General features: G+C 38.2%; 1 protein-coding gene across 1 annotated transcript in view; it reads left to right on the plus strand.

Annotated features, from left to right (window-relative positions):
• KLHL24 (kelch-like family member 24) overlaps nucleotides 1–14,176 on the plus strand; it is a 50,784-nt gene extending 36,608 nt beyond the window's left edge. Inside the window, exons 5-8 of the mRNA XM_006884055.1 lie at nucleotides 236–354; nucleotides 6,390–6,578; nucleotides 8,529–8,717; nucleotides 13,783–14,176. Coding sequence (XP_006884117.1) covers nucleotides 236–354; nucleotides 6,390–6,578; nucleotides 8,529–8,717; nucleotides 13,783–13,983 — 698 coding nt within the window. The 3' untranslated portion in view covers nucleotides 13,984–14,176. The remainder of the gene's footprint in view (nucleotides 1–235; nucleotides 355–6,389; nucleotides 6,579–8,528; nucleotides 8,718–13,782) is intronic.
• The last annotated feature ends 467 nt before the right edge of the window (nucleotides 14,177–14,643 follow it).

The following is a 14,643-nucleotide window of genomic DNA, read 5'->3' on the forward strand; positions in this document are numbered from 1 at the left end:
TACTCTTCTCCAGCACCACAGCTCAAAGGCATCAATTCTCCTTCTATCCTCTTTGGTCATTGTCCAACTCTCTGATGCATAACAAGTGATTACTTGGGTAGAGTGAATAAATTCCATGTTTTATTGCCTGTGCTTTGATGGCATAAATTTCTTAGTGACTGTTATATGGTAACATATATTAAATTAAACCCACCAACTTATTTTATGTGATATGTGCATTGCTTTGCATTTAAAGGTGGAAGAATCAACAGCCGAGATGTCTGGATTTATAACTCACAGTTAAATATATGGATCAGAGTGGCCTCTCTAAATAAAGGCAGGTGGCGTCACAAGATGGCTGTCCTCCTTGGCAAAGTAAGAGAAACTACTTTTTATTACTATTGCTGGTATATTTCCAAAACAAATACCATAGCTGAATCCTTCACCTTATTCTCCCTCAGGATATTTTACATTTCATTCCATTTATAACCTTAATAAGTAAAATGAAGATGTAAACAGTTTGACACTGTACTTTGAGTGGCTATTTTGTTCTCCCAATTCGGAGTTGTGGCACGACAGCACGTTTCTCTTCCCAAACACCAGTGAAGTCAAAGCCTGAAAAGAACTGCAAAATAAAGGAGTTACATCAAGTGCAGAAATTGACCAGTGTCTGATCTAAGCAATTGTTTCTCTTCTACCAACTATGGTAGTCAAAGATATGTTTACCTAAAGTGATAGTATTTTATTCTTTTATTTGAACAAGTAAATGTAAACATGTTTAAAATAAACACTGAAATAAATCCATTGACATTTTTTAATCTTAGAGTTGACTGCTAATTTAAAAACTAGTAAATGTTGTTATTGTTGTTATGTGCCATAGAATCGCTTGCAACTCATAGCGGCCCTGTGTACAATAGCCCTAAACTCTGCTCTGTCCTGTGTCAATCACACTGTCTCTGACACACCCATCCCGATTACTCCAGTTATCGAATCAATCCACCTCCTAGTGGACCTTCCCCTCCTACGCCTGCCCTCCACCCTCCCAAGCATGATGTCCCTCTCCAAGGACCGGTCTCTCCTTACAACATGACCAAAGTATATTGGACGAGGCCTCAGAATCTTTGCCTCCAAGGAGCAGCCTGATTTAACCCTCTCACGGATGAATCTGTTTGTTTTCCCAGCAGTCCATGGTACATTCAATACTCTCATCCAGCACCACAGCTCAAAGGCATCAATTCTCCTTCTATCCTCCCTAGTCATTGTCCAACTCTGATGCATAACAAGTGATTGCAAAGACCATGGCCTGTATCAGATGCACCTTAGTCTCCAGAGACACAACATTACTCTTCAGTACTTTAGAGAGGTCCCTAACATAAAAACACTCATTGCCATTGAGTTTGAACTGACTCATCGCTGACTCTCCTGAGAGGTTCCGAGGCCTGTAGATGGCATAGGAGGGGAGATTGCTCATCTTTCTCCCAAAGAGCAACTGGTGGATTAGAAAGAGAAATCATTTGGGCTCTGAGTCATCAGATATGCTTGGGAACCTGATGATCACCTAGGGATTGCAAATATTTTAGAAGCAACTATACCTTCTTATAAGTTAAATCTAGTAAAAAATTCTATTCCATAAAACAGTACAGCAAAGTACTAAGGAGTATCTTAGAGCCTTGAGCCTCTTCTTACTCTCGTCTCTAGCACGCCTCCAAAACCACCTGCAATTAATAAACAATCTTACTATCAAACTTGCAAAGGTAGATTTGATTAGGCCCCTAATACCCTTTCTAAAAATATTGCTGCCTCTTAGCCCCCTCCTGGGGGTTCACTTTAGAGCCACCAATGAAAAAGCAGAACTTCTGTAGGTAAAGCAGTGACTTGAAACTTCCCATTTAGCCCTCTGTCTCTGTCCAGGGCTTCTTGAAACCCCCTATATAGTTGAATCCTAAAGCTCTCAGTACATAGATTAAAAGCTACTGTTTCTAATGACAGTCATTTTCTGAAGTTGCTGTCAACAAGGCCGAATAAATGATGACCTTGTGATAAACACACTGGGAAGAAAGAATTAGAAGAATGTTTTCCAAAACAACTAGTTTGGCACTACATGTTGTGTTATATAAATGGAGTTCTGATGGTGCAGTAGCTAAGCTCTTGACTACTACCTAGAAGATAGGTGGTTTGAACCCAGTAGCTGTTTTTAAGGGAAAAGATGAGACTGACTGCTCTCCTAAAGATCACAGCCTGGAGAGCCCTTGTTGTTGGGTAAGGGGTTCTAAGCTGGAATCCATCCACAGGCAATAGGCCCAATGGTCGGTGGATAGTTTTTATAGCTGTGTCGCAGGGATGACAAAGTAGTCCTGGAAAGGGGCAGTTCAAGAGTTGGTAGAAATTAGGTCAAACTAACAAAATAAGAATTCTTTCATCTGGACATTCAATGAAAAATGCTTGATGTCTCAAAAGCCATATATGACTTGAGTGGAACACAAATATATTTGACCTCAAGTACTCAAAAGTTTAAAAGCAGTAAATCAAGAAATAAAAATTATCTTCTTACCTCTTAAAACAAATAAGTGAAAATAGTTATTCTTAAAAATTATCCCCTAAACTGAATTCAGAGACTTAGGAATGAATTAAGTATGTAAGCATTCCATGAGGAAATCTTGAATGGTTGGGGTGTAGAATCCTAGAGCAGGAAAGAATCACAGAGAGTCTTTCTTTCATTGTCACTTTTCCTGGTTTATAAGGAAACTGAATCTCAAAAAGATCAAGTCACCTCCCCAATGTTTCACAGAAGACTTTTCTTGAGGATTTCTAGAAACTGGACTGAAGCCAAGTATCTCTTCTGTTAGTCATTTAGAACTAAGTACTCTAGCTGAAGAAACATCTTGAGCAAAAGAGTAGTGTACCGTAGGGAAACACTCCCCAAACTTTAACAGATGTACCATCACTTAGGGGTTTTTGAGCATTTGAGGTGGAATCTAATGTATTCCACAATTCCAGCAAGCCCTAGATAATGACTGCTAGCCCACAGACTGTATTTTGAATAACAATGGAATAACCTACAGACCTTTTTGAAAATGTTTTTGTTCTTGTTATGTGCCATCAAATTCCTTGCAACTCATAGCAACCCTATGTACAACAGTCCTAACCTGGCTCTATCCCTTACCAATCTTATTGTCCCCAACATGCTTATCTCCATTACTCCAGTGACAGAATCAATCCATCTCATTGAAGGTCTTCCTCCCCTGCAGTGTCCCTTCACCCTCCCAAGCATGATTTCCCTCTCCAGGGACTGACTGTTCCTGCCTTTCAGTATATCCAAAGTATGTCAAATGGAGCTTCGGAATCCTTACTTCTAAGGAGCAGTCTGGCTTCACCCTCTCTAGGACAAACTTGTTTGTTCTGCTAGCAGTCCATGGTATATTCAACACTCTTCTCCAGCACCACAGCTCAAATGTATCAACTCCCCTTCTATCATCCCCATTCATTGCCAAGCTCTTTAATGCATAACATGCGATTGTGAAGACCATGGCCTGTATCAGGCGTACCTTAGTCTCCAGACTGACATCATTGCTCCTCAGTAGCTTGGAGAGGTCTCCGACAGCAGACTTCCCAGTGCAATTCATCTTTTAATTTCCTGGCTGCTGGTACCAAGAGTGTTGATTATAGAGCCAAGCAAACTGAAGCTGTCAACAATCTCAGTCTCTTCATCTGTCATGATGCTGCCAGTTGGCCCAGTGGTGAGAATCTTTTCTTGATGTTGAGCTTCAATCCATATTGAAGGCTGCAGTACTTAATCCTCCATAGCAAGCGCTTCAGGTCTTCCTCAGTTTCAGCAAGCAAGGTTGTGTCATCTGCATAATGCATATTGTTGATGAGTCTACCTCTAATCCTGATGCCACAGTGTTTACCAAATTCATTCTCAGAGAATCAGATTTCAGGTGGAGACCACAAATCTTTCTCTCTTTTTGTCCCCCAGCTTCCCAGGAGATTATTGTGCCATCACTCGATTGTAATCTGTTTGAAGTTTGTTTTTTTAGAAATTTTTTTATGTTACATTTTCTCTTGAACTAATTACTACTTCAGTAATAAATTAGCATGCTTGTTTCTTATTTATAACACAATTAGAGTCAGCAGAAAGTATTGAGGATTTAGGCACCAAGAATGTGAATCCAGCACATAAAATCAATCCTATAGAAATTAGTGACAGCACCTGGGTAAATAAAATTAAATTAGCACTTAAACTGAAAACCAAGACAAAGATCCATTTTTCAAAACTGAATTTAAAGGCTAAAGTTTAGTTACTGTACCCAGAGTAAACTGTCGGGCCACTCCACCTTAAAACACAATGTCAGCTTCTGAAGCATTGGCTAGAATTTCTGCTCTCAAACTCATTGCCAAAGATTCAGAACTGATGAATAGCTGAGCCTCTGTTGGTTTCCAATGCTGTCAGTTCCACAAGAGGAGAGTACCAGTCTTTCTGCCTTGAATCTACTGGTGGGTTCTGTTGTCAGAGAGGTACCACCTGAGAGTTCAGAGCACAACTCCTTACAGCCTACTCCACCATAGCTCCCTTCTTTATGGTTGTTGTTGCTGTTATATGCTGTCAAGTCAAAACTGATCCATAGCTGACCCTTCAGTGGTTTTCAGAGGCAATAAATCACATAGGAGATTGCCCTTCCTTCCGTGGAGCAGCTGGTGGATTTGAACCCCTTGACTTTGGGATTGTAATACAACTTCTTAATCACTAGGCCCCAGAGATTATTATTGTTGTTATGTGCCATTGAGTCACTTACAACTCATAGCAACCCTATGCACAACAGCCCCAAACCCTACTCTGTCCTGGGCCAATCTTATTGTCTCTGACACACATACTCCCCTTACCCCAGTCACTGAAGCAATCCATCTCTTCTAACGTATTCCCCTTGCGCTGTCCCTCCACCCTCCCAAGCATAACATCTCTCTTCAAGGACTGGTCCAGTCTTCCAACACATCCAAAATATGTCTGACGAAGCTTCAGAATCCTTGCCTCTAGGGAGCAGCCTGGTTTCACCCTGTCTCGGACAAATTTGTTTGTTCTCCTAGCAGTCCATGGTATATTCAGTACTCTTGTCCAGCACCACAGCTCAAAGGCATCAATTCTCTTTCTATCATCCCTAGTCACTGTCCAACTTTTTGATGCATAGCAAGTGATTGCAAAGACTATGGCCTGGGTCAGGCTCACCTTAGTCTCCAGATTGACATTGTTACTCTTCAGTACTTTGGAGAGGTCTCTGACAGGAGACTTTCCCAGTGCTATTCGTCTTTTCATTTCCTGGCTGCTGATACCAGGAGTGTTGAATATGGAGCCAAGCAAACTAAAGCTGTTTACAGTCTTAATCTCTTCACCATCTGTCATGATGCTGCCAATTGGCCCAGTGGTGAAAATCTTTGTTTTCTTGAGGCTGAGCTTCAACCCATATTGAAGGTTGCAGTCCTTGACCCTCTGCAGCAAGCTCTTCAGGTCCTCCTCAGTTTCAGCAAGCAGGGTTGTGTCATCTGCATAATGCAGATTGATGAGTCTTACTCCAGTCCTTATGTCATATTTCTTCTTCTCGAGCCCAGCCTCCCGAATAACCTGTTCTGCATATAGATTGAAAAGGTATGGGGATAGGACACATCCCTGGCTTACACCCTTCCCAATTTTAAACCATGCAGTGTTTCCTTGCTCTGTTCTGACGATTGCCTCCTGGTCCACATATGTTTCACATAAGCACAATCAAATGTTCTGGGATTCCCATTCTTCTCAGCATCAGCCATATGTAAATATTCTAAAATGTGAAGAGGATATGTGGTTTGAATCCACCTGCTGCTCCAAGGGAGAATAATGGGCAGTCTCCTCCCACGTAGTTTGCAGCCTCTGAAAACCTAAAAGATCAGCTATGAGTTGGTTCTGACTTGATGGTACATAACAGTAACAATAAAAATCTATGGAAAAGGCCAAATTTGTTGGTAGAGCTTAGGTAACTAGAGCTGTGGCATTTGCAGGGCTATTATAGTCACAGATCTGGGAAAGGAACCAATATGAAAAATATAATCAAAAGAGGGATAAATTAAGTGATTTTAAAATCTGGCTTCTGGTTCTATCTCTCTTCAGACTTGCTCTGTGATTCTTAAAAACAGTACATACAGTGTAACTATGGTATGAAAAATTTCATTCAAGTCACTGTTACAGAAAAGATGCTTTCTAAAAATCCTTCATAGTGGGGATATGATGGTCAAAAAAGATACTGAGGAACATAGAACTAAATATATTGCAATTATTCTAGGTATGATGACTTTCCTAACTTGAGAGAGATCTCTTTAATTCTTTAGCCACCTAGCTTAAATGTGGGCATTTGCTGATTAAGAGCTGCCATGTTTTTTACGTATAGGTATATGTTGTTGGAGGCTATGATGGGCAGAACAGACTTAGCAGTGTCGAATGTTACGATTCCTTTTCAAATCGATGGACTGAAGTTGCTCCCCTTAAGGAAGCAGTGAGTTCTCCTGCAGTGACAAGCTGTGTGGGCAAACTGTTTGTGATTGGAGGTGGACCTGATGACAATACTTGTTCTGATAAGGTAAGCCACGTTCTCATAAAGAAATTAATTACCAATGGAGGGGTGTGTGCTTGTATGAAGGAATGTATATCTAGAAGGCTTATCAGGTAGATAGCTAGATTCCTTAGTATGAGGGCCTTTTTAAAAATTACCTGTACACACTACAATCCTAGACGTATGCACTTCAAATCCACCAGATGCTCTGCTGGAAAAGGAGGGGCAGTCTCTTCCTGTACCAGTCAGATCCATTTTGATGGTACACACACAGAAATAATAAAATAAAAATTTTCTATACTTTATATTTTTGGAATAAAAAACTTTGAATCTAAAATGAGATTCAAAAGTATCCAACAATTAAAAAGTATAAGCCAGTCTTCTTGAAGTGAACCTAATGTCAGAGTCCCCTGAAACTTTGTACTAAATAAATAGTTCTAAAACTTTTACTTCTGTAGTCTATAAAATCTAAAAATTATTCAAACAAAACATATTTGGGAGGTGAATTAGTAAAAAGAGAGAGAGGAAAACTAATTACACTGATTTAAGCTAGGTCATTTTATGCATACTTTGAAAGTATCTTTTTAGATGTGAAAAAAGAAAAGAGGAAACCTCTGTAGTAAAAGTAAGGATGGATCTCATGGTAGAAAATAAATGTGCCATATTCACATATTAGGAAAACTAACTTTCATCGGGAAACAAATGGCTAGTGCCTAATTGATTGACTAAATTTTGTTACTAGTTAATTGTTGCTACACATAAAATGTCAATGTAGTCAAATGTTAATTTGATTAGAATTCATTACTTCAAAACTTGTAGTCATTTGCACTGCAATCCTGAAGGTGAATGGTTCAAATCCACCAGATGCACCTCTGGAGAAGGAGGGGCAAACTATTCTTCTGCCTGTCAGATCCAGTTCGACAGTGCCCCAAATTAAAAATAAATAAATAAATAAATAAAATTCTTTTAAAAAACATACTTAAAGAATTTTTAAAAAACCAACTTGCAGTCATCTAAAGTAGATTAAATTTAGATTTAATTGTGTTCTTTGGAAGAAAGGTTTCCCTAAAATTATAAAGAACACTGACAACTGAAATAGAGGTAACCTACATAACACAGTTGTTTTCTATTAGCCTGTTAACTGAGTGAAAATTAAAGCAAACCGGATGGCTGTTCACTGTGGAAACAGTCCATTGGTTTTGTTCTGTGCTTCTGTTCTACTTGCTAGTAATAAATCCTTGAGTATTTTCTTATTAGGTTTTTACTGTCATTTGGGTGAAAGTTAACACAGAATTTGGTTTTTCATTCAACCATTCATATACATTTTGTTTTATAACATTAATTATAATAGACACAGTGTAACTACACTTCCCATTTCCTTCTTGTGGTGTTATCTGCATTAATCAGTGTATCCTGCCTACCTCTCCCTGTCTTTTGGGTTTTATCTTTAGGCAATTGCAGCTCTTTTTCTTTTTTTTTTTTTATAAAACTTTTATTTTATACTGATTTACTTACAAAGTTCATATACATTGTTTTTCACATTGTATCTTTCCCATATCCTTTACCCATCCCTCCCTCCATCCATCAAATTAAGATGCAGCTCTTATTAATTCAGGCATCTTAATAGATGGCTTCTTACCACTTAACCACCAGAGCTAACCCTAAGGTTAACTGCTCTCGCGCGTGCGTGTGTGTGGGGGGGGCGGGCATACACTATTGAATCAGACTGGTACAGGAGGAGATTGCCCCTCCTTCTCCAGACGAGCATTTGATGGCTTCGAACTATGCACCTTTGAGATTTTAGTGCAGCTTCTTGCCACTAGGCTACCAGAGCTCCCTAGGCTAACCTCTCTTAATTCTCCAAATAAATGAGTAGACTTTTGACTTCTGATATGTTTCTTATGTATTGATAGGTTTCTGTTACGTAAATTTGCATTTTTATATATAGTTTAATAAACTGCTTCTGTGTATTATTAGGTTCAGTCTTATGATCCAGAAACCAATTCTTGGCTACTTCGTGCAGCTATTCCAATTGCTAAAAGGTGCATAACAGCTGTATCCTTGAACAACCTGATCTATGTTGCTGGTGGACTGACCAAAGCAATATACTGTTATGATCCAGTTGAAGACTACTGGATGCATGTACAGAATACATTCAGCCGACAGGTAATGGAAAATAGTCCAGGAGAAAAGTCTAAGAGGGACTAATTAGTACACAGTGTTTTTATAATACACTGAGATTTCCTTGTTAAAATACTTCATATATATTTGTGTCATATCACAGTTGGATTTGTTGTGTTTTTTTAAGTTGCCTTTTTAGCTTTTACTGGTTTGCATGTCTTGTGTATTTCATTCATGTACATTGGGCTTTATACAATCTTTTATTTACATTTCTTCATATAATCACCCATTATATTTTATATGGTTAATTACTGTTGAGCTATGCCTAGTATTCCCCATCTTTTCAAGCCCCCATTGACTCTTTCCTATTTCTTCTTCTCCCCATCCCATCCGCCCACCACACTTCAATAGCCTAGTGATTTGCACTCTTCCTCTTTTTTTTTTTTGCCTCTTCCTCCCATTCCTCTTCCCCTGTGGACATTTATACCCATCTTACTAGTTATCCTTCTGTTTTTACGAAAATGGTCTTAGGCAGTATTTGTGCTTATAAGACCAAGTTGGTTCACTGAGCATAAATTCTCCCATGTCATATAGTGTTTTAATAAATCATTGTTCCACAAATATTGCATTAACACCACTGTTACAAAATAGGACAGATATAGGGGTGTTGAGGACAGAATGAGAAAAGAGTAGCTAGATAATTAACACTACATTAGATCAGAAGAGGGGAAGAACAGTCTGAAAGAAATATGCAATTAGATGTTATATATATGACAACAGTCTGGAACAAGGGTACATTGCAGGGAGGGCTCCAGGAGGGGAAATAGAAGGGGGAAGAAAATGTACAACAATGAAAAATAAATTTTCTAAGAAAATAAATCATTGTTCCTTAATGCTGCATAGTATTCCACTGTGTGAATGTACCACAGTTTAATGCAGTCAGTCATTTGTTGGATGGGCATTTGGGCTATTTTCTGTTTTCTTGCTATTGTGAATAATGCTCCTGTGAACATAGGTGTACAAATTTCAGTTCTTATTTACATATTCCTAACAGTGAAATAGGTAAATCACATGCGATTTCTATGTTCAGCTTTTTTAGGACATGCCAAACTGCCCTCTAGAGTGGATCTTATAATCCCACCAGCACATTTCAGTTTTGTTTTCTCATTTTCCATACCTCTTCTCTTTAATTCTCATTTCCATTTTCTGGGTTTTGTCCTTAGACAAATTCTTTTCTTTTATATAGTTTTGTTGATTTTGGGTTTTGGTTTTTGTTGGCTTTTTTTTTTAATTTTATTTTAACAAAAGTTTATAGAATGGGTTTTCACTCATTCATTGTTGCACATTCTCTATTCTTTCTCCCTCCCCCAGTCCACTTTGCAATGCCCTCTTGTTCCAAATTGTTGTCATACTCACGGTTTTTAAAAACCCCACATAAAGCATAGGAAATTCATGTTTTTTAACCCCTTCCAGTAAGTGTATTATCAAAATAAGCCCAAAATATTGAGTATATTTTGCTTTTGAGCTCATGATTTCACACATCCTCCCCTTGGTTTTTGGCCTTTGATTTGCACTGTCAACCCAAAGGCATCAGTTATAATCCCAACAACACGTCTTGAGAGAAAGATGGACAGTCTCCTCCTGGGAAATTTATAGCCTGTGAAAACCTACTAGGGAATCAACTATGAGTCAGTTCTAACTCAACGGCAATGCATTTAAGAGGGCTTTTGTTTTTTATTTTCTTCCTTCTATCTTTATTCCTTTCATTTAGAAGATAAATGCTTCTAAGTTGGTTTCTTTACTTATTTAAAATAGTAATTTGTAGAATTTGTCAGGTTTAGTTTTTGTTCATCCACTCCCCCCACATCCCTACCTTCTTCCCCAAGTGCCACCTTCTCTCAATTCGACTCCTCAAAAAACTTTCCCTAAAATTTTGCTTCATAGAATGCCTGCTGATTCAATGCTGGAAATCTGACTCCTTCTAACACTACTCACTGACACACTCATTGCCCCAAGGAGTGACTAGTAGATTTGAACCACTAAGGGAATTATGGCCTTTTGGTTAGTTTAGCAGGTCAGTTCTATGGGCCATGCCACCAGAGCTCCCTCAGGCCATTCTAGAGATCCTACATTCTCAAAGAAACAAATACTTTATTCAGGGTCTATATTCTGTTCTGTTTCTACCAACACTTAAGTATGGATATTATCTGACCTGCTTTTTTCTCCCTTCTTCCCCCTTTATGCTCTCATCTTCTTGGTATTTATGACTTCAAGTCTTTATTTTGAATGTTTCTCTCCTGAACTCCAGACTCCAATTTCTAATAGCGTGTTTGATAATTCCCTGTAGATGTTCCAGGGCCTCAAACTTAAACAGAACTCACTTATTCCTAAAACCTACATTTTTCATTTCTAAACAACCTAGGGACTTCATTTCTTAGATTTTTTTTTCCTTCTTTCTGTTAAATGACTCAATCAAGCATATCAGTTATGTGCCCACAGTTTTTTCTGTATCTATACATATGGATTGCCGTCAAGTCAAGCATAACTCATGGCAACCCTATGAACAAAAGACCTGAAGCCTATTGTCATTTCTCAAAGTTCATAGTTTCCAGAGGCATGTTTTTTAGGAAATGGATGCTACTCCTGCTTTCTATACATATATGTAACTATTAATAATGTTTACTCGCCGTTGGGTATGGGTTGATTTTATTAGTCCTCTTATTTAAAAAGGCATTTGGTCACCAGTATGGGGCTGGAATCCAGATTGGGAAGTCATGTGGAGCAGCTGGATTCTATAGAGGTTTGTTTTCTGGCTCTGGTGAGGATTAGGGTGGAATTTTTACTTGCCATTGGGTGTGACTTGATTTTATTTAGCCTCCTATTTAAAAAAGCATTTAGGCCCTTGGGCCTACAACCCTCTGGCCTGGTTTTAATTGTTTTTTGTCAAACAGTCTCCTAAGTGGTCTGTCCATTTGCTGTGAGGTAGCTGTGATGCTAAACACTGTGACACTGATGTGCCAAATGTGATAATGGTTACCCATGGTGGACAGTGTTTGGTGGAGTTCCCTGATTAAAACAGGCTTGGAAGCAGGAGTGGCATCCACTTCCAAAATAGCTTGCCTCTGGAAACTTTTTGAACTTGGAGAAATTGTGAAATTTATACAAATATTCAAATGTTTCATTCATAGGGTTGCTATGAGTCATCTACGACTCAAGGACACTTAACAACATATGTACTAGTATATATACTGTGGGTATGTATGTATATACGTATGTATATATATACACACACACACAGTATTAATATATGTTTCATTTCATTTAAAAATGTTGAAACGTATGTTGGAAGAAACCATTACATCTAGTATAAGTCATTTTCTAATGTAAATGAAAACTTGTTCTCAGTTTTGCTTCGTTTAGATTTTTTTCATTGCTTCATTTAATTTTTAATATTTTCTGACATGAATCATCATCAAATTAACTACAAAGTTAACTACTCCAAGTAATTAAATAGCTAATATTGAAAAACTAAAGATGTTTTTAATTGTATACACATCTTTTGGAATGTATGTTCTGTTGGATAGAAAAAAAGAGTTGAGAGTAAGAGAGAGAGAGAGAGAGAAGGAAACTGGTCCCAAGGAATGAACAGGCCTTTATAGCATGGTCTGAAAGTGACACCAGGTGACCACACACAGAGTTCAAAATGGTGCATGGGCAATCAAGGACAGTTTCTCTTTATAGGGGATTTAGGGAGGACTATAGAAGATGGTATTTTGCTCAGATTTTGAGGCTGTTTATTAACTTGAATCTGGGCTTTTGTGAATACTCCCAGACCTTATCAGGATTCATTGTCTGGTCTCCTCACCTTAGCCATTATCAGGTTATTAAAGGAGTGATCAGGCCTGGAGGCTACTGTGGCATTCTGCCTCCTTGTACATTAGATGAAAAATATCATTCGGGCCATAATTAGTGGAATTCGTGTGTGATATAAAAGTTTGTTATTCATTATTTATAAATAGGGACCCAGGATAGGCCAGGTTTCACATCTGTTTTTCATAGGGTCACTGAATCATACTCGACTCAAAAACAGTCACTAATACTTTCAGATTATGAAATTGCTATTAATATAATTGTGTATAATATTATTAAACAATGCAAAGATTTATTGTCTTCTATAGGAGATTTTCTATGCAGCAAAATCTAGTCAAGTAAAAATACTTACAAAGCCAGTGTCATTGTGGTTATAGGATATCAGTATAATATTCAGTAACTTTGTGATGGTGGTTTGTTAGGTGCCATTTAATTCACTCCAAATTCCAGCAACTCTGTATACAGCAGAACAGCCCCTGCCCAATCCTGAGCCATCTTCACAGGCTCAAGTTATGCTTAAACCCATTGTTGCATTTTAGTGAAATGTGGTTTTGTTTTGTTTTAAAAAAGGACTATTTGGCCTACGGTATAACAGATCTGTGTGGTCAGCAGACAATTTTAGTGCTGTTTCTTTGTTTTAAGGCTAACTCTCATCCTTGCAAGAATATATTTGTTTTATTTGCTGTTGCTTCCCATCGAGTCAGACCAGCCCTTAGCTGACACTCCGGTGGGTTTCCAGAGGCAGTAAATTGATACTGGAGGAGATTGCCCATCTTTCTCCCCTGGAACAGCTGGTGGATTCAAACTGCATGCCTTTACATAAATTCCTTATCATTAAGCCACCAGAGAGTCCTTTGTTTTATATGGTAATTGTATTATTGACTGAGAATAGTGAAGGTTAGTAATGATTTCCATTGTGTGTAAAGTTAACTATAAAATAGTGTTTGGGCTATTTTTATTTCTTAGCCAAGGTCCATAATAATAGTGTTTTGTTAATTTAATTCATTCTACTTGTGGTTAAACCCACTGTAAATAATGTTCCTCCTCCTTGGTCATATAATTGCCTAACTCTATAATAAAGGATCAGTCTGTATTAGGAAAAACAAGCCAAACTGTTTTGAGATGTCTTGGTTCTATAAAACATGGATTTTGTTTAGCTTTTGGTTTTTTACTTTTGTTTACTACCAAATACCTTCTCTTCAACAATTCATTTTTTTCCTTTATGTATTTGGTTAAACAGGAAAACTGTGGTATGTCTGTGTGTAATGGTAAAATATATATCCTGGGTGGAAGACGGGAGAATGGAGAAGCCACAGACACTATTCTCTGCTATGATCCTGCAACAAGTATCATCACAGGCGTAGCTGCCATGCCCAGGCCAGTGTCCTATCATGGCTGTGTGACTATTCACAGATACAACGAGAAGTGCTTTAAACTCTGAAGCCCAGGATACCTCACCCAGGAAGCCACACCAAGCCCAAATGAGAAGGTCAAACTCCAGAATGGGAACTTGACGTATTTCCTTTGTGCCATATACAAAAAGTAGTAAAATAATAATTGTGGTGCCTTTCTTCTCAAAACATAAATCTTTCAAACTGTAAAGGAAGCCTTTCCCTATAATTGAAAAAAAAAAATTGTTCTAAGGTAAGGATGGTTGTTGCTTGGCTTTTGAGAGTGAACCTCTGTAAGTATTTGTAAAAAGTCTGTGTGAAATGGGAAATAATAGCTGTCTTACATACCTTTCAGAAGTTTGTGAATGCTCTTTTTCATTTATGTATGTTTATCTGCAAGACTGTTTTTCTTGTTTTGTTGTACATGTAGAGAAAACTGTTAACTGAGGCTTCATGTAGGCTAAATTTTCTAATGCTTAGAATATTCTAAGGGGGAAAAGAATTTTTAAAAATCTTTGTCACTAAAGGGAGCTCTGATGGCCTAGCTTCTTAGCTGCGCTGCAACCTGAAGGCACATGGTTTGAATCCACCAGATGCTCTGCTGAAGAAGGAGGAGCAATCGTCTCTTGTGCCAGCTGGATCTGATTTGATGGCACACAACAAAGGGCCAAAAATCTTTGTACTAAAAATCCACACTCATTAATTTTTGA

This window comes from Elephantulus edwardii, unplaced genomic scaffold (assembly GCF_000299155.1).
Source record: "Elephantulus edwardii isolate Elephantulus edwardi_28Jun2011 unplaced genomic scaffold, EleEdw1.0 scaffold00031, whole genome shotgun sequence".
Taxonomy (NCBI): Eukaryota; Metazoa; Chordata; class Mammalia; order Macroscelidea; family Macroscelididae; genus Elephantulus; species Elephantulus edwardii.